The sequence below is a fragment of the Solenopsis invicta genome, chromosome 6 (genome assembly GCF_016802725.1).
Source record: "Solenopsis invicta isolate M01_SB chromosome 6, UNIL_Sinv_3.0, whole genome shotgun sequence".
NCBI lineage: Eukaryota > Metazoa > Arthropoda > Insecta > Hymenoptera > Formicidae > Solenopsis > Solenopsis invicta.
This window is the reverse complement of record NC_052669.1, coordinates 2,338,256-2,359,799: the sequence shown is the minus strand read 5'-3', so window position 1 is coordinate 2,359,799 and position 21,544 is coordinate 2,338,256. Positions and strand designations below refer to the sequence as shown.

General features: G+C 26.3%; 1 protein-coding gene across 1 annotated transcript in view; it reads right to left on the bottom strand.

The window, feature by feature from the left end:
• LOC105193922 (tachykinin-like peptides receptor 86C) overlaps positions 1-21,544 on the bottom strand; it is a 54,845-nt gene that overhangs the window by 3,304 nt on the left and 29,997 nt on the right. Inside the window, exons 3-7 of the mRNA XM_026130649.1 lie at positions 13,652-13,786; positions 10,480-10,560; positions 7,661-7,811; positions 6,520-6,716; positions 1,754-1,881 (exon numbers count right to left, since the gene is read on the bottom strand). Of these exons, the coding sequence (XP_025986434.1) occupies positions 1,754-1,881; positions 6,520-6,716; positions 7,661-7,811; positions 10,480-10,560; positions 13,652-13,786 (692 nt within the window). The remainder of the gene's footprint in view (positions 1-1,753; positions 1,882-6,519; positions 6,717-7,660; positions 7,812-10,479; positions 10,561-13,651; positions 13,787-21,544) is intronic.

The following is a 21,544-nucleotide window of genomic DNA, read 5'->3' as shown; positions in this document are numbered from 1 at the left end:
TAGTTTGAATTAAATACGAAACATTAAATTGGGTACGCACATAACTGTCAATGAATTTTGTTTATGTTCACATCTATACATACATACACACACACGCACGCACGCACGTACGCACGCACGCATACATAACTGCTTTTTAAACATATGCCATTAAATTTTACAATCACAAAATTCTCAAGCTTTATTGTGCACAATTTTTAAGCAAAATTGCAGGAGAGATATAAATGTTTTATTTAAAATAATGCAGTAAAAGTGTAAAAAATAATGCAAAAATGTAAGTTAAATGTCTCTTGTAATGTTGCAACTAGTAAAAAATTCGCGGCGCATATGCCTTGGCTTAATTTGTCGTGCCAAACAACAAACGTAGCAACAAAAAACTAACACAAACGAAAATTCCATTATATGCGAATATCGAAAATGCAAGATAACGCGAATTGACATGTTAAACCCATCACTAATCTTACAAAACTGTTAAAAAAAATTGCTAAACAACACTATTAAAAAGAATATTTTCAGAAATATAATTTAAGTGATAATTTTATTGCTAGAAAATATTAAAGTTTAAAAACGATTTTTTTCTATGTGAATAGGATGTTTTGACATATATTTATCAAAATATTATAGTAAAAAAGTTTTTAAAAAGTTAAATAAAAGTTATTTGTAAATTTTGATTTTAGTATTTTTTTAAATATAGGGCTTAAAGCTAGTCAAACAAAGATTAGATAATCATGCGGCCACTAATATTAGTGTTTGCGCAACTCATAGCCATAACTGTTTAAACGTAATTTGCAATTAGCCAGCTTTAAACGCTTATATTTCAAACAGTATTTAAAATATAAATTTACAAATAATTATTTTACATATTTTTTTGAAAATTTTTTTGCTATAATATATTTACTCAAGAATTTTGGGATGCTTTGCACTTCTTACAAATTTAATTTCTAAATATATTTTTTCCATAATTTTATTATTTAATTTTTACAACATTAAATTGATTATTTTAAATATGTTATTTTACTTATAATTATATCTATATGTTATAATTTAAAAATTATATGTAAAAAATGTAAGAAAAATGCTTTTTTAAAAGCATGTCAAAGGTTATATTTTTAAAAACAATTGAAAGATACCGCTATTTATATCTTGACTACCTTACATATCCGCCAAATTCCATTTATATTGATTAGTTTGCGACATTGCTTTGTAAACTATATATATGTGTAATAAGCAGAAATTAAACGGAAATCTTTTGAAATAAAAATATTCTATTTTTGAAAAGATAAAAATAGACTGTTTGAAAAGCTTTCACAACTACGATCGAGATATCTGCGACCATTTGGACGAGATATTGAACGAATCAATATTTTTTCTCGCGTAGCGTTTTGGAAATAATTCGGTAAGAGACTTTTTTCGATTGGTTCGTTTCTAGTCAAGCGAATCATATTAACGAATTATTGTCAATAAAATATGATTTAATGTGTTTTTGTAACTGACATAATCATACATCATATTAATATTTTTCTTTTGTACATAAAATAAAATTATCATCACGCTTTGTTAAAACACTTCAAATTATCAAATCTAATCTCACACAGATTTCATGGAAATTATAAAACAAGCAATCAAAATCTTGTCATCGATCATTTATACATAATCAAAAGAGTTAAACATAAGTGTAAAGGGAAAAAATATGTGTACAATAAACCATCGCTCAATTATCATGTGCAACTGAGTAGATAGAAATTGCACTTACCCGAATTGTATGGCATGATTTCTGAACGTTGAAACCCTGCTAATTCTTGGGTTTCGTGAGTTTGCACATTTGTCCGATTTATCATGCAGCAGCATTTGCAAATTACCAATTCAAAGTAAACTCGAAATCTGTAACAGTTAATACGTTCGATGACACACGTATATTTGTATAATAAATAACATTTTGTTTGGCTATTTTTTAATTAATCAAATCATAATTTATTTAAAGAAATCATTAGCAGTGTCCCTGACGAAAGTAGATAGCTCCTTGAAATTTCTTGAAACGTCGTACAAGCGTCATACAAGCGTGTAACGCTTTGATATCGCAATCTACGCTTTATACACACTTTGATTACGCTTTCATAGCACACTTTCCACACGCTTTGTTTACGTTCCGATGTCCTAATTTACACTTTACGCTTTATTTTTATCAGAGGTAAGACGATGCGATTTGTGTGCAAGTAAAGTTTAAATTAAGTCGGAGAAAATAATCGCAAGTGAGATTAATACTGCAGAACTTAAATAGGCTAATAATACCTTATACTTTTTGTCTAAAAAGTAGAATTAATTAAAACTTTTAAGTCATATGTAAGAGTGTAAGAACATTATTTGTAGGTTTTCTAGCTTTAAATGTGCTGTTTTCAGCAAATCAGTTACATAAATTTCCTGTGTTAAATATTTTATATTTTTAATAAAATGACTTGTGCTAAATATAAAGTATAATAAATTTTATGATACAAGTCAATATCATATCTGAATATGTCTATTTTTATTTGAGTTCTAATATTCTTATATTGATATTAAATGTAATCGACAATAAATCGAAAATTCTTAAGGCTATTTTTAAAATAAATCTTTTGTTTCCAATTCCCTTTTGCTATGGACCAAATTATTTCGGTTTGAGTTATCGATATGACGTAAACAGTAGTACGTATAAAATATATTAGTCTTCATGGACATAATCTTGGTAAACGACCTGTTTTCTTATTTGACTTGCTGACCAAGGTCTTGACAGCTCGTTTATAATACTCTTAGAGAGATATGGCAAAGTTCTGCTTTTCTTTGACATCTCCTAAATCTACATAGATATGCTGCAGAATTGTAATACATGTTATAAAAGCATTAATTAATCAAAACCTACTGCTTCCTCTAATTTTCTTCGAAATATGACGTGTTTTTACATTTGATATCGGATACTTAAAAATAGCTTTACTTTGAATTACTGAAAAAAATGTACATAAAAAAATAGTTATTGGCAAATAATGTTATGATTTTAAAGTATCACTAATTAAACTCTTAAGAAAAAGATATGTTTATTAGTTTCAAGAAACCAAATTTTTAAAATTTAATCAATATTAAAAAGCAATTTAAAATGGCACCTTTTTTTCTTTTATTTATAAATCCTAAGAGACCCACCTATCTAGATATACCAAACGTTCTATGGCAAGTCAGTGCCTCTCAGAATTTCTGACATATTACTAATGTGGAAATATTTCATCGTCGCGTGTGGAGTGGAACGATCGAAGATATCATAAAAGTTATCTGAAGGACAATTCCATCTACTATAATAATATTCAATAATACAAATCTGCTTATCATTTATTTTCCTACCTTTAAAAACACAAAAAAATATGAATATAAAACAAGTATATTTAATAATATAACGTTTTCATGAAATTATTTGTTACTATTTATATAAATAAAGTAAATATTAGAAGTGATAAAATTTTTTTCCTCATTGTATAAATTAATTTTTAGAATAAAATGCTTATTTTGCCTTATAAACATAAATATTTTATGTGTTGCCAAAATCTTGATATTATTGTTATACAATAAATATTTTTATGCGTAATTAAAGTGTAATAAATTAGTTATTTGTTACGTAGTTTAAAAATATTATTGTGATAAGATCAAGTCTAATTAACATATAATTTTTATATTAAAATATTTTGAAATTAGCATGTATAAAAATATGCAATTTTATTTTTTTTTACTAACAAATAAAGATAAAGATAAAATTTAAAATTATAATAAAGGAGACAATTTTATGAATCTTATTGTAATTTATTTATTTATTTGATTGTTTTTGTAGATTTAAAAAATAAGTTGCAGACTTTTGTTTATTAATCAATCAAGCAGTAAAACATCAGAAAATAGTACAGTTGATACATTTTATCATATCGAATAATACCATTTTATTTTGCTAATATCAACATTGTCCATGATTCTGATTATGACACTGTCCATTGTTCCGATTGTTATTGTGCTATATTATTTTAATAGAATGATAATTGAGAGTTCATGTAGTCTTCAGTGTGCATTGCGGCTACTGTGAAGCCCTTGAGTACACAATGACGGAGAATGCAAATATTGTACACGATATTATTACGCTTTCATGGAAGATGTCAGATCTTGAATTTAATCAATTTGCCTCGGATTTGATGTAAGATATTAAGTTTCTGCAATATGTATTTACGTATGCAGTTTATTAAAATAGATTTTCTCAATATTAAAATTTTACTGAATATGACAAAATGTATATTATTTCTGAAATTAAAAATTAAATTTTAATATAAATTTAAAATTGATCTGAGCGCTGATAATCACAATGTCACTGCAACGCTAATTACTATTTTTTAAATATTTGGTAAGAAAATAACAGGTAAAAAATATTTTTAATAAACAAATGTTTAATTATTTCTGTTTTTAATGCATTTGGGATAATATATAATATGTAATTTTGTAAAGTAAAATCAGAATTTTACTTTAAAAATAAATTTATGTGCTAATGCAAATAAGAGAATAATATAAGTTTTACATTTTTTAATACTTATCTTATTTAAATAATATGTTACTGTAATATATAAATTTTACGAAAACGCATTGTTTAATTTTAATTATTATTTTTGTAGTGTTGTTTGTATGTTATATATATATATATATATATATATATATATATCAAAGTGTTAATGTTTATTTTACATTATTTTCACAGAAAAGATAAAATAAAATCTTTATTATTTTCACTGATTTCTTTGATCGTGTACAATAATACTTAATGTAATTTAGTTATCGTTATACACATTAAATGTAACTAATCATTGATGTCGCGAGTAGAAAATTTTTGGGACTACTAATAAGATCGTTCAAGGATATACAAATGATAGTATAGTAGATAGTAATAACAAGATTTCTTCTGGGTGCAATGAAGAGTGTCTGATGGATGATCAGATTGCGTCAGACATGATCAGTTTTCAGAGTGAAGGAACTTAGAGGGTGGAACATCGGTGAGAAGCTAGACCGTCGAGAATCGATATGCGAATGTAGAAATGTATAATTAGAATGTAAACTGAAACTCTCTGTGGTTAACCAAGGGATCGATGCTCCCGCATTATTGATTAGTAAATGCCGTTACGAAACTGCTGAATGATTTATACGATTAAAATTTTGTTTAAACCTAATCATTAGAAATTGTATCTAACACATAGTACAGTAACAATTTTATAAAGAAATTTTTATGCAATCTTGAAGTGTGCAAACAAGTATTTTTATAAAGTCTCAATAAAAAATGATAATGGAATTGAATTTGATTCCATTATTATTTCTTGTTGAGATAATAATAAATATATTTTTTTAAGAAAACTCTTAATTTATAAACTTATGCTTACTTCGAAATAATATTAATTCAGAATAATTAGGTCATTTGTAGATTGTTTCATAACAATGTTTTTGACAACGTTAATCTCGAGATTTGTTATCTTTTTAAATTGTCAGAGATACTGATATAACCCGAGAGTTATCTAATATTTTAAAGCATTATGAAACGTATAAAATATTGTTATTAATTATTAAAATTGTATTATTACATATGAAGATTCTGCGTCGGCTCTTAAAGGCTCTTTTATTTCATTCATTTTTGTCTGTAGAGCCTCTTTACATTCTAATTTATTTTTCAAAGCATCAATTATATTTGATCAAATATTACAAGGATTTACCTAAATCTCCTTTAATAAATGAAACTGGAAGTGTTATCGCAAAAATTCATTGAGCGTATGCTTTTTTTATATGCTATATTGTTAATTTTATTGTAGTCGTACTGTATTTCATTCTTGATTAATCACAAATTTTTCATTGTGTTTAATTGATACTGAAATTAAATAAATTGATTCCTACTGATTTTTTGTATTATTATAAAAATATTATGTATAATCGGATGTTCCAATGAAATTTGCGTATAAAATTTATATCCTTAAATATTTTTAATAACTTTGTCGATTATTAATTTTATTATATGATTTATTAACAAATCTTTAGATGTGTTTTAGTTTTAAGCTTACTTTAGGCTATTTATAATTAATGTTAGAAAGAGTTAAGAATAAAATTTTATATTTATATATACATCATATATCATATTACACAAGTGTACGCTTGATAAATTTTTACTTTTGTATTGAATATCATGTATCATATAACAGAGTTTACATATAATATAAAAATATTTTAAGGATTAAAACACATATACACGTATACTATACATGTAAAATATATGTATATTAAGTTAAGTGAGACATTAAAATTTATGCATGTTAAACGATAAGGTAAAACCAAAATCTCCTGAATATATTATTTAAAATTAATTTTATAAAAAAAATTAAAAAAATTGATGTATAAAATCTATTTCTTTTTTAGAAAAAAATGATCATTACATTTTTTGTCAAAGCATGATTTTTAAAAATTGTAATTTATATGTAAGAATTAATGTAGTACCTGTTATTCATCCAGTAATATATGATCGGATTTACCATAGAGTTGGACATAGCGAGCCAGTAAAAACTTAAATACACGTGTTGCACGTAACTGCTTTCCGCGAAATGACGGTAATGATACACAAAGATGAAAAACCCTTGATATGGTAACCAGCATAGAGCAAATATTGTCACCACGATAATGAACATCTTTACAACCTGTAACAAGTTAAAAAGAAAACTATTAAAAGAGAGTCGAAGATATTATGTCCTTTCAATTAGACATTTTGATAAATTTGAGATTGATTGAACATGCATTATTTGTACTTAAATAATTGTATATTTTAAAATTTGTATTTTAAATATAATTAATTAAAAAAGTTATATTTAAAAATTTGATAAATGCTGTCATTTTTGCAGTTATCTAAAGACGATATTTCCAAAAAACATTTGTTACAATTAGCTGACATTTAATTACGAAAGTTATATTTAGCTATGTCCTTTGTAACATGCTTTGTTAACCAACAATATTAAGGTATACTTAATAGGAACCCATTGTCCTGAAGTTTAAGCTTAAATGTTCACGTTGCGTTCCCGGAAGTAGTTACTAATTTGACTCTGTCAAAGTCACTGAGTAAGTAAAGTTTAATGTAAGGCATATAAGTAAGTAGCTTATTTACGTTATCAAAAATATGATATCAAAAGTATTTTTTGGTATTTAAACAGACTATAAAAATATCTAATTTGCATGCAAATGCATTCTAGGCAAAATTGCGAATTGTCTTATAAGCATAATGTGATGATGACCTACTTTATAGAAGCACGTTTTTAGATTTTTAAGATAATTGAGGTAATAAGTTTTTCTACTTTATTTTTATTTCTTTTATTTTCTATAAATGTTTAAATACACAGATGAAAATTTTCTTGATTTCTTATTTACGGTTTTTATTTGCTACTTTTTCAGAATTTGATACATTTTTGTCTTTTTTCGAAGAATATGGAACATTTGATGTAGTACACATAGTGTTATGTAAGAAAATATTTATTTTGAATTTTAATACATTGCAGTTGTTTATTGACACATTATGCACATTACTCACGTCAATGCATCAAATGTTGTAAAAATATTTTGAAGATAAATATGGAAATATTTAACAACGTACCTTGCGTTTAGATTTCATCGATTCTTTCTGGTAATGCGTAAGTTCACCAATCGACTTCGAGCCCCATAACTTTCGCCCCATACATGTGTAACAGATAGCCATCACTGACATGGGAACCAGATATGTTACAGTGAGGAACAGGATATTGTAGCTGTAGAACAAATGATTTATGTAAAACCATAAAGGTTGCCGAGAGATATTGAGAGACTTATTACACCAAGTTTTATTAAAACTTGTTTCATAAGATACACGTGGTTGAACGATTTCTCAAGAAACAGAGTAGAAAATTTCTTTTCATTAATTGAGATGTGTCTGAGTTTAAAATGCAAGATAGAATAAAGTACAGCAATTTTAATAAAATAATTGTTATATGTATTTCGAATTATTATTGTATATATGTTGATTAAAATGAAGAATCTAGATGATTAACCGTACTATCATTACGCTAGTAATTGAAATTTTGAATCAAGGCAGTTCAACTATTTTTAATTAATAAATTAGTTATATATTATTTAGAATTCAATAATTTTAATTGGCGTTTTTCAAGTTTAAGAAATGGGTTTTGCTCGAGAAAAAAGTTATATTAATAAAATTTTAATATACTGTTTAATCATGGCGTTTAGTATAAGAAGATTAAATTGAATATTACATTAATCATCAGTTTTATTACTTTTGCTCAAAATATTACGAGAATTGTGTTTTTGGCGTGTACGTAACACAATTTTGATCTTGTTCTTCCACATACTTTCGATTGAAGTTTCAATTTCGTGTCCCCAGGTAGGGTAGACGTGGCAATCACAATCGCTGGATAAGTTAAATTGCACATAAGAGGACCATTCTGTAAGATTACTTGGAATTTATGATATAGATAGAATCTATGCAAAACTTGAATTCCATTTTCGTGTATACAGAAATATACGTCACTCTTTCACTAGTTTGAATGTTTTAAATTACCCTATTGCATACTATCAGACCAGTGGTATTGTTACTTCCGTTGTTAAATAAGCTTAACTTCGAGCTACTTTGTAGATATGTAGGAACAGAGGTATTCTCTGTAAACTTCAGAGCGTTGCGTGATGTTCTTCGTAAGAGGAGAGTATACCGCGCTAACGACAGCAAGTTCTGGACTATGCGACAAATGAAAACCTCGAATATACATTTAAAGTTCTACCTGTATGATTTATACAAAATGTTCTCTCGAATGAGTAAGATTTATGAGGCTATTCAATTAGAAATTTCTTTCTAAAATTTTCTGTATAAAATACTTGATTAAAACCATTCATTTACATGATGTGAATAACTAAATTTTTTAGTTTATGACTTTACATACTTTGAGAATATAAATAAAGTAAAATACCGAAAAAGATTAAAAAATATATCATTACAATTTGGTTTCATTACAATTAAATATATTTTCTCTTTTGGCTTAAAAAAAATGTTTTACATTATCCATGCAGTATTTTTTATGAGAACAAACTTTCTTTTACAAGAAAGAAAAATTTCGAATTTTGTTCTGTTCTTTAAATGGATCTTGTTATGTTTACTGTCCATGTAGCAAAGGGAAGTTTATTTAATATTGACTTTTCATGTCCAATATCAGCTTTGTTTTTCCAATTTTTAAAAAAATTGTTATTTAACTATATAACATATACTGTAAATCGACTCTACTAACAATAAATTTTGGATTCAAAGGTGTTTTATAAGCAATTTAATTTTTTTCAGCAAAAAATTATTCAAAATATTATTCAAAAGAAATGTTTACATACTGTATAGTTTACTGTATACTGCTGTGAACAGAATTTTTGCATGGTGTTTTTTCTCATGTCATATTTTTATTCAAACTTTCTAAAAAACTCGCTAATGTAATTATTATCAATAATTATTATTATCATTAATATCAAATGATTGTTTAATCATAGAGTACCATTTTATTAAGAGATCTTTATTTTATTATTATTAAGAAGATTTAGAACACAAAATGTGGCTCAATTTGAGAATTTTTTTAAAGGGAATTACTGCATATATTTTATATTTTTACACATCCATTTGTACATTAGTAAATACACATCTAGAAATCTATGTATGACTAAAGGTGTATTAGTTTCTATGTTACTTAAATTTAAAAATGCATTTTTTTACTCGATTTTGTGACATAATTTCTCAAAAATTATTGAAGATATTGACTTTAATTTTTATGTAAGATATTTATATGGAAAATATGTATTTTTTTATTGCTAAACTAAGATTAATAAAAAAAATATTTATACATATGTAAAATATGTATACATTTATATATGTATTAAAAATATGTATACATTTTGTACACATTATTTACAATTTACAAATTAATTTATTTATGTGCATTAATAGTTCTTTATAATTTCAATATTGTTTTGCATATAGGAACGAATTAAGCAGTAAAGATGTACAAGGTATAACAAAGTTAGATCTCTAATTGATAATTAATAAATTCCACCTTACACGCATTAACGTAATATATCGGATTGAATGTAACCAATCTAATTAGGTCAAACTACTCTTACTATCCCCGATAATATATTGAGCAAATCCATAGTAATTTCCTATCGCATCTCCTTAGAATAATTGTCGATTCAATCTGTTTCGCATTTGTAACGGATTGTGTACACGGTGTTTACAAGAACTTCTTTCAGCACGCGATTTTACGTGCCCTTTTATATTAAAAAACGCTGAATGGTCCCTATTCGACATACAGATTTGCACATTTCTGAAATTCATTACATCGAGACCCGTTAGACTTTGCCTAAAAGAAATTCAATAAACTGAAGCTTATTACTTACCAATACTCCGTTTTACTATGCAAATAACCCCCGTCAGGCCACAATAAATAACAGGAGATTCTGGTTGTTCCGTTGGAATATCTGCAATTGATTATATGTCAATTTCTCTGAGGATATAGAAACAAATATGAACAGTGATAAGAGATACTATGTGACTAAGTTCTTTTATAAAAATTTATCTATCCATCATATACACATATATTTCTTATACTCGAATATTAATCATTAAGAATTTAATATCTTATTTTTTCCTTGTAGGAATGTAGGGAAAAAAGTCGCTTATAGGATCAAACCCAAAGAGAAATGAATCTAGGGAGCTGGATATAAAAGAAAAAAACAATGTGAGGGTGGAAATTATTTGTATGGAACATTGACTTTGCGATAGAATGTGGAGTGAAGATGTTTGCGAATATAAATTTCACTTTTTTTTACGAAAAACTTGAATAATAAAATGAATTTACTAGTAATAAATTTATTAGATTTATTCATTTTATCTAATTTCCGCTAAACGTGGTTCTACAGGACGTTACTCTTGGCTTTAAGTTGGGTATCTGCAATTATATTGCGTACATTATAATATTTAACATAGTTTGCAATACGATAAATGCATAATTCACTTTTTACTGTAAAAAATGGTTTTTAGCTTGTTAAAATTTAAGAAAAATGATTTATTATAGAAAAGTGAAATATAGTTGGCTTTAGAAACATGAGAACGGCTTTAGAAGTAGACGGTCGGCTTTAAAAGATAGAATCGGCTTTAGATAGCAGCAAAGTAGATATATAATATGCTAGAATAAAAAATTTCTAAAAGTACGATGAGAAAATTTCGGGTAGGCATACTTATCGTTAAAAGTAATATTTTAACAAATGGAAACAAAATGGTTATTGAAATTTTTCTTTTATTACAAATTTTTTTTATTATTTTTTAAAATAATACATTAGCTGAAACAATCAATACACACATATTGCAAACAGAGAAAAAGTTAAAAAGCAAAGAGAAAAATTCAACTGAGATGAAATCAGCTCACTGGCACAGAAAGATAAGAAACCTAAAGCTTTGCTGGGCTATGAACGGATTATGGAACAAATATGCTGTCTACAAATTTTATAGCATTTGATAATAAAATAAAGTAACATCAAATTCTTTTTAAATTTTTATTATTATTATGAAAACAATCTTGTTTTTACATTTTAATATTGTATACTTTCATTAATGTTATTCTAAACTGACTTATTAAGATTAAAATTTATTTAAGCAAAATTTATATAAGATGTGTTTACTGTTCCATTATGTATCAGTGCTTGATTGATAATAATTTATCTGGAAGATGTGACAGTGAAGTCTATGAGCTTGTATACATAGGTATAGGAACGTATAACGCATAAACCGACGTGAAATAACCTGTGAAGATAAAACCGTGCAAATCTATGTATACGTATATGCGTTTTATGGCTTTTGATGCAGATGACATTCTATGCGGGTAGATACGCTATAAGCTATGAAACTAAGGCTGTAATTGAATCGTTACCTGATAAAAGGCTTTTAGACCAAACCATGTTACAATTATAACACATTTAATAAAAGCCTCATATGTATATGTATATTGTATATACAGTTTTTTGTATGCATATATGTGTGTGTGTGTGTGTGTGTGTGTGTGTGTGTGTGTATGAGGAGGAAATTCAGTAGCAGTTAATACTTTATTAATAATTTGTTGGAAAAAAATAATAGAAGGACTATCAAATACAAATTTGTTTTGCTTTAGTCTAATATTACAATAAAAACATAATAAATTTTTAGCAATAAAAATTTTAAAATTAAAATTTTTTTAAATAAAGATGGAAATTCTATTAGAATATATATTACACTATCCAATCATTTCGCGATACAAGTGCAAATAATTGAGATCCGAGAGTACAAAATTACTGTAAATTTAAATTTGAATTTTTTACATATTAGTGTAGAAAAGAAAAGACTTGTTTGTTTCTAATGCATACTGCATTTCGAGTATTTTTTTACTGTTTAAACTTTATAATGAATTTACATTACAAACCGATCACTTAAGTTTGATTTGTCCAAAATATTTGAACAGGATTTTTTTTACTTCAAACAATTTGAATAGTTTGGTATACAATATGTTCAAATTTTTTATCTGAGCCCTAAAAAAATTAAAAAAAATTAAAAACACAATATGTTAGGAAGATTAATCTTTTCAATTGTTTAATCTTCGAAACAAAATAGCATACTTAAATAAATTCAAATGTATGTTAAGATAAAAGAAGTTAATATTTTTATGTGACATTATAACATTAACAAAATTAAAAAACATTATTATAATGTCAAAACCATCAAAACCATTATTCTTTTAACCGTTTTGAAACCATTTTTCTCAAAGTTGTGACGTGATAAGCAAATTTGTACAACGGATTTGTGTTAGTAAACATACAACATACATTGCAAATAACTATTCAAACTCTACAGTATAATATGTGTTTTAATAGAAGTTCAATCTTTATTTACAAAGATTTTATTTTTAAAAATCTATTGCTTTTGCGTTTATTTTATTGTAACAGGAGGCTGCGTAATATAATAAAAATTTGCGTTCTTCTATTAATTTTTTAAGCAAATTGTTATTATGCCAGAATAGAATTTACAAGACTGCATGTGTAAGCAAAATGTAAAAACACATAATGCAAATACAATATTACCTTTAACTTTCATATAACAGTCTGAATTTTTTTAAAATTACATTAAATAAGTGATTTGGTATGTTCTATGGCAATGGACTCTTACAAACGTGACTAGCATTTCACATTTGCAGTATATTTACATATCACGAAACCTGTTTAGAACGTAAATGTATTCAGTAAAGACTGTTCTATGATCTGCTGCATAAGAAATTATAAGAGATAATATTTAAATTGATATAATAATAAGAAATAGCATGAAACATGTAGCATTGATTGTGATCCTGACTGATTGATATATAAATTATTGTTACATAAGATTTATTATAACGTCTGTTGCATGTTTTACTCCTAATACATAGTCTCTCAACTATGTGTTAATATTTTAAGATAATGTGTAAAAAATGTTAAAATGAAATTGTGTGTATATATGTACGAAATTAAGAAAAATTTATTTAATAATTTGTTTAGTTATAATAATTACCTGCGTAATGTAGTTGTGGAATATAAAAGACACGGTGTTGCAAGGGCAGACGAGATGCTCCAGATTAAAATTAAAGTAATCACTGTCCGCTTGCGAGACATATGGTGTTTAAGTGGATACATAATGGCCATGTACCTGCAACAAATGGCATAACGATGCTGTTTAATATTCCCCGCAACAGATTCAAACAAATTACTGGAATTTATGGCGTTTAATCTTGTATCATTTTTTTCGACAAGACTTTCTTGAAGTTTTGTTGTATAATAATTTTAGACATTACTACATATCATTGTTAAATATTTCAAATAAAGATTTGACAGTACTTTGTTGCAAAACTTTAGTAACTACGATGAAAAAAATTAAAACACAAATTTAACTTTTTTTTATTTTTTGTGAAGAGCATTTTATATAATACCTTTAGTAATTGTGTTTTTTGAAAAAATAAAATGCCCATTTTAGAGTTACTTTAAAACTAGATTTACTCAAAATAATTACGTGAATCTCTGTATACATACGTTTTTTTTATTCAAATAATTTATTATGCATACAATTCATGTGAAAGAATGTAGGCTTTAGATAATAGCTGCTTCGCATGTGAGCTAGAAATTCAAAATGTAGTGCGAACCGAAGTAATTTTACGTTAGAAAATGCAGTCGCGTGTAATAAAAGTGTAAATTGCTGTGTTGCGAATTGTAATATGTCAGATCAAAAACTATTCCTCATGTACTGCGCGTAATATTCTGTACCTCGTAAAAAGTAACTACTCGAAATTATTGAAGTATATTATCATATATACGAGGTCCTGTGCAATAATAATACAATACACAATTTTATAATCGATAATACAATCTATAATCCACCGTATTCAAAATGGACTTATAGATGTTAGCGTGCTTTGTTGTTATTGCATCTTTATTATTCGTTAGACATAAAACAAAAAATAATGATAGCAAACAAGGGTAGAATTGCAAAAAAGTTATAACATCTTTATAAATCTAAATCTTTTGTAATATGTAACAGCAAAACAAGACACATGTTACATTTAGCAATATAAATAATTTTTAATGAACTTTGAAGACATAACTCATAGAGCTGACATTACATTAATGCTAAATAAAATAAAATAAAATCTTATTTATAATTGTATAGCATCGGAGGAAATTGGCAATCAGATATAATTACAACATTATTAATGTGATGTTAAAGTTCATTACAGTTATCACGCAAGTAAAATGATACAATGTATAGTGTATAGTCCATAAATTACCGTGTGTTTCTCGCAAACATTTACTAGATTACAAACAAGTCTCTTGCTTGACATTAGCATTATTGCTCTTATAACTCCCGCGTGCATACAATAATAACAGTTTACCAAGTTTACCGCAGTCAAACAGATGTAATAATTGATTTGGCCCTTTATCGGTGGGCCAAATGAATTAGACGAAATTATTTTATGAGTGAATTTTAATTGAATAATTGTTAACAATATGGTAAATAAAAAAATATATAAAGTTTGCGAAAGGAGAATTATTTCTTTCTATCTCTGACCGAGCAAAAAAAAAAAACAAATGCTATAAGATTAATAAAAAAAAATTGAAAAGTTTAATGTGTGTACAGCTTCTTTATTAAATTTTCATATCTTCATTATTTGAAAATTACTTCAATAGGATAATTGGGTACATGTTGAATTTATGCATGTAACATGTTTCATTAATTAGTCAAATGCGAGAAAATAAGCTAAAAAAAGATTACATGCAAGATAACATCTGTACAATGAATTGCTCATGACAGAAGTTTATGAATTTAATTTCGCAGAAATTTCATTCAGTTATCGTCGATTTAGTTTTAGTAAGACAATAAATAATCTAACATAAGTTTGAAATATGGATCCTATTCATTTGCCATGCAATAAACTGTTCAGTGAATTTCCACAAGGAAACTGAACTTGACAATTACTTTTGCACTTTATGTTCTTCTGAGATACGGGCTAGAAATGCACAAATCTACAATAGAATTTCTCGCTTAAGTTTCTGTACCGACACAGATATAATCAAAGAAACTAGATCATTTCCACTCTCTTCGGTTAAGTTCACGAAGATATTACAAATTGGATCTAAATTTCTGATAAGAAATGCTATTGAATGCATATTTCAAAGCAGGCTAAATTATAATATTGTGCGTCGGACAGCTTTTACTTTGTGCTTGTCAATTATACATGTGTTAATGATCAAAATTTTATGTCCTTTGAAATTTTAATGCTTTGCTGTCATCAAGAAATTTCTCCCTTTAATATCGTCATACACATACCGAAAACTCCCATGAAGAAGTAATTTAATCAAGCGATGAAATTTCTTACATCATATTTTATCTCTTTTTCTTGGCTGTTAATATATATTAACAGTAATATTAATTCATTAACATTATAAATATTAAAATTAACTTAATAAATATAAAAGAAAAAACACATTTGTTTCTTTAATTTGTAATTAATATTTAATATTTAATTAGTTAAATGCGAGAAAATAAGCTAAAAAAAGATTACATGCAAGATAACATCTGTACAATAAATTGCTCGTGACAGAAGTTTATGAATTTAATTTTGCAGAAATTTTATTCAGTTATCGTCGATTTAGTTTTAGTAAGACAATAAACAATCTAACATAAGTTTGAAATATGGACCCTATTCATTTGCCATGCAATAAACTGTTCAGTGAGTTTCCATAAGGAAACTAAACTTGACAATTACTTTTGCACTTTATGTTCTTTTGAGATAGGGGCTAGAAATGCACAACAATGGATAATGCGAAATATATTAATAAGAATACCTTTTAGAAAATTTATTGAAGCATACATTCCTTGTCAAGTTTTGCATTTATTAAAATTTTATACTACAGTTAATTATTATCTTATTTTTAGGTTTACAAAGAGTAATGATAATTTAAATAAAAAATTTAAAAAAATTTATTTTAATAGAAATATTATCTAGATATTTAATAGTTCAATAGTTAAAAAGAACTGCAATAACTGTGATAATCGCTAATTGTTGATTAAAAAGTTTACCTCAAAAATGCATTTGTACTGTGATTTTTATCTTTTCTTGACCACAAAATACAAATAAATGCAACCGTCATGTGATGCATTGTATACCAGAACAATAAACGACATACACAAAATGGTTGCATTGTTTTCTGCGTGAGTTTTTTGCACGCATAGAGAACTACCGTCGTGAGGTATTTCGGTAAGTCATCGAAACCGAAACGGCATTCTATGCATTGCGAAAATAAATTGCATCGTGCGCGTACGATATGAATTACAACCTAAAACTAGGTTACGAATGGCTATACGGTGAGATATTCTTGAAATTAAGACGTATTGTAGTAAATTGAGATGTTAATACGCGAGTACGTATGGGCACGAAATTTGAATATGAATCTTCACTTTAAAGATAATATTTTTACTTACTATTCTTAATATTATTAAAAATTATTTTTCAGAGGTAAATTAAACTACTGATTAACTTAGTAGTTAAATTTAATAAATATTATTGCAACATTTATCAAGGATAATGATTTATCATCTCCTACATATATGTATATGTCATTAAAGTGTTTTAACATAATGAAATAATACTTTAAAAGTATAATTTCTACTATTTTTATTTTGAATCATATAATTGAGTTTCTTGTACTGCGAAGTGAAATGTCGCTGTCACAGAAAGATATTCTTTGAGTACCGGAAGGTCAGTTCAGAGGAAAAACTAAATAGTATTAACTGAGAGTGAAATCAAGAGTATTTCTCATCAAAGCAACGATGAAGCACAGTCCGTAAAAGATAAAATTTCTTTCTATTGTTTATTGTGCCTGTCATTTTATTATTTTGCAATAATTAAATTCAATATTTTTCCACGTTAAAAGTTATGTAGGAAATTTGGTCATACTTCTTATTGAATTATTTATGGGTCAACTAAGCGCATCGGGATATGATACATTGATACTCACAATCAGATGTGATATATTGGTACAATATGAAGAGATAAAAGCTGCAAAGTAGTGTCTAATGCATGTTTAATGGATAGCAAATCTAATTTTCGGTATATCGTCAATCCAACTCATGCATGTACAAACCGCAGTACGTGAGAAGCATAGCGACCTAGCACCATTCGAACTACGATTTCTTTTCCATCGATCAATACGTGAAAGGCATAGTAATACGGAAATGCATCGGAACTTGTTTGATGTCCCGAGATATTCCTCTTTTACCTAACTACAGTTATTGTAAGATCGAACGTGTTCTAAACTGTAAGTTCTCTGAGTCATCTTCAATGCGCATTGCGGATACTAAATTGTTATTATATGCTTAGAATCGATTGCGTTCTCATCTTTAAGAGTATTGACTTCTACATTGGTAGAATAATATGACATAAAATGCAGCAAAACGAGAAAAATTGAAATGTAAATCGGTTATTGAATATTTTCAAAATGCAAATCGAAAATTGAGTTACTATTTGAGAACTATTTTACAGCTCTATAGGCAAAACCATTGGCAAAATTGAATTATTAACTTGACATTGATTGATCGTTAAGTCACTTTTCTTTTAATGAGCTGTTATTAATTGATGAATTGTCAATCGGATTGGAATTTCGTTATTGGAAATTTGTGGGATTTACTGATAACTTAACTATTATACTTATGACTTTGATGTTATAATCCTTTGCGTCATCTCGACTTCATCGAAGTAACACATAATTTGTAATGTATGCAAAAGATATATAATATTAAACGTTTGTTTTAAATTCATTTTTTCTCTAATGAAAACATAATTAAAAATTGTGTCAAACTAATCTAAAACTTTATTTTAATTTTTAATGATTAGTACAAAATTTATTATACATTAAATTTGCAAACAATTTTAGTGCAAATAAAGCAAATTGTCGATTAAATTAACCAATCTGCATGGAAAAAGAGCATTGAAAGAGCGATTCAAGCCATCATTCCATTTTTCCTAATTACTTTAGAAAGTTTGAGAATAATATTTCCTGTCGTTTAAGCATGAAAAGTTGTATAAATTGGAAACTAAAAACGTCTATAAACATTATAAATAGTATATAATATTTTTTGTAAACATATTCAAGTCAATCCAATTATATTACTTCCAGTCTCCATTTATTTTACAATTTGAGTGATTGTTAATTACTACAATCTCTCCGATAACAGCCGCTTCAAAAGCCGGTTCTGATCCTCCTACATCAATTAGCCTTCATTATATTCACCCCCTTACCCATTTCTATGCCTAAAGTTCTATACAACTTTGGCCTCAATTTCCAGCGCACAGTTAATTTACCGTAAAATAATTTAAGTATGGAACTTTAAAATTTTTTTGTCGTTATGTCTTGTCACAAGCAAATAGTTGACAACTGCGACAATGCTAAAAAAGAACGTATATATAATATAATTATTCTGTTAAATATGCGACAAAAGTTTTGTGAAACTTTATTTGATGGTAATTCGTTTTTTTTTATTACGTTAAAACTGAATGTTTGTAATAAGCTCAATCTTCGTTAATTAAAAAATAAATTAAATTAATTAAATTAATTAACTGCAACTTTTTAAAATGCAAATAAATACATTTTATAATTATATAAAATTTTAAAAGTACAGAATAATTAAATAATAAAAAAATAATTTTCAAATGCTATGTTTGCACATAAAAATATATATAATATTGTTAAAAAATAGCGTTATATTTATTAATAACTTTTTATTATATTGCTATAAAATGTATAAAATGTTAATAATAATTATGTTGTACTAAATATAGCATGGAGATCTGATATCTTACAAATTTCGTTAAATATGTTTCAAGGAATTTCCTGTTATATATCAAATATAATATTCACCCTTACTATAATTTGACTGCTTTCCCTCATTATACTAAATGGCCAAAATTTGCAAATGAGGCACTTAAGACATTGTTTGACAAATTTGATACAGTTATTGAAAATAAGTAGCCTACAAAATTTTTAGAGAAATCCTTCTATTATTAAGAAAATTTTACTAATATAGGAATTTTTTTTCAAGATTGTATTATACATATATATATATATATATATATATATATATATAACTATATATAACTTATATATTATATAACTTTTGGATAATATCTTTAGACATAATTTGAATTTTTGAATTTTACGGCAGTTTTTATTTACATTTGAAGTTTCTATCATTACGTTTAATCTACTTTATACTGCATAAATTTGGGCATACCTTTGACGTCATAAAAAAAATATTTACGCATGAAAATTTTCTTCGTAATTAATCTTGAAAAATAAAGTGAATTAATTTAAAACATTTACAATATGACATTTATAATGTTGCATGATAAGAAAAGAAATAACTATAATTGCTTTACAGTCAATATATATATTTTGAATTATTTTCTCTATTGACGAGGGAAATCCCAGAAATGTTCATCAAGTTCTTCGATGTCAATTTTTTTAGTAGTTCTTGAAGCCAAAAAAGTATACGTATGTGCCGCGATGTTTATCAATATGCGGCTTTGTTTTCGAGCTATAAATTTAAAAAAATCCGAAAAATTGGAAGATTACTTTGGATCGGATTTACATTCAGCAACTTTTCTTTTTACATGTATTTTATTGTGCTTGTTACTTTTTTCAAACATTTTAAATGTCCACATTATAATATACGAATTTTTGTAATAAAATGTTTTTTGCAGATCAGTATTTTGCTGTGACTGCTGCGCCAATATTTTAACTAAATATTGTGACAAATTTAGTGTTTTTTAATAAATCGTTAAATCCCTACAATAACAAGAATTGGAGTGGAAAATGGAGTGATTGTCCAATTTTTCGAATTTTCAAAAATGCATGACTTGAAAACAAAGCTGCATTTTGATAAACGTTGCGGTACGTATATTTTTTTACCTCAAGAATCACAAAAAATGGCATCAATAAACTCGATAAATATTTTTAGAATTTTCTGTATAAGTTTTTAAATTAGAAAAAGAATGAACTATGAACTATGTTCACTTAAATCTGCAATAAATAAATTATCATTGTGATACGATAGAAATTAGAGCAAGATTAATAGGAAACTAACATGCAATAGTTTTTTTCTTTTTTGAATGTTGAAAGAAAACGAATAGGATAATAATCTGTGATCTTCGGCTGAGTTAACTGTGCCGATAGTAGTGGAATAACCGATGAGCATGAATTTGTACCTTATCTCATCTCTACCTCCGATCTTAAAGGTCATCGTAATGAATAACTTTCGTTCTCTACAAGAAAAGTAAGAAGAAAAATTTGTTTTTAGATTTTTTGTATTATGTAATTTTTGCGTGTACAATATTGTAGAAATTAATATAATAATATAATAGTATAGTAATAATACAGAAAGAAAGTAGAAGCATTTTTGCATTTTTTCAAATCTTTTGTTTTTTTTTTTTTCAATTTATAAAAACTCTCTTGATCGTTCTTTCATTACAGTTACATAAAATGCAGTAACTTTTATTAACTATTAATTATGGAAATAAAATATTTTAATAATCAAAGTATTAAATAGAAAATATTATTTAACGAATGCTTTTTATTTAAATTGTAATATTCATTTCTTGTACCATATTATATTTTGTTAAAAGATTATATTAAAAAATGAATAATATAATTTAGACTGCGTGTAAAAAAGCTTTGCTATTTTTCTACTTTATGCATTAAACTGCTGTACAGCATCTAATACTTAATGGCTTTTTTTATTGCTAGTCTATTCGTGTTTTTTGAATTTGAATCGATACTAGTAGTGCACCGGCAACGGCGCGGCGTAACATTTTTATTAATGAGAACGCCACGGTGCTGTTAATTAATTCGATTTCGC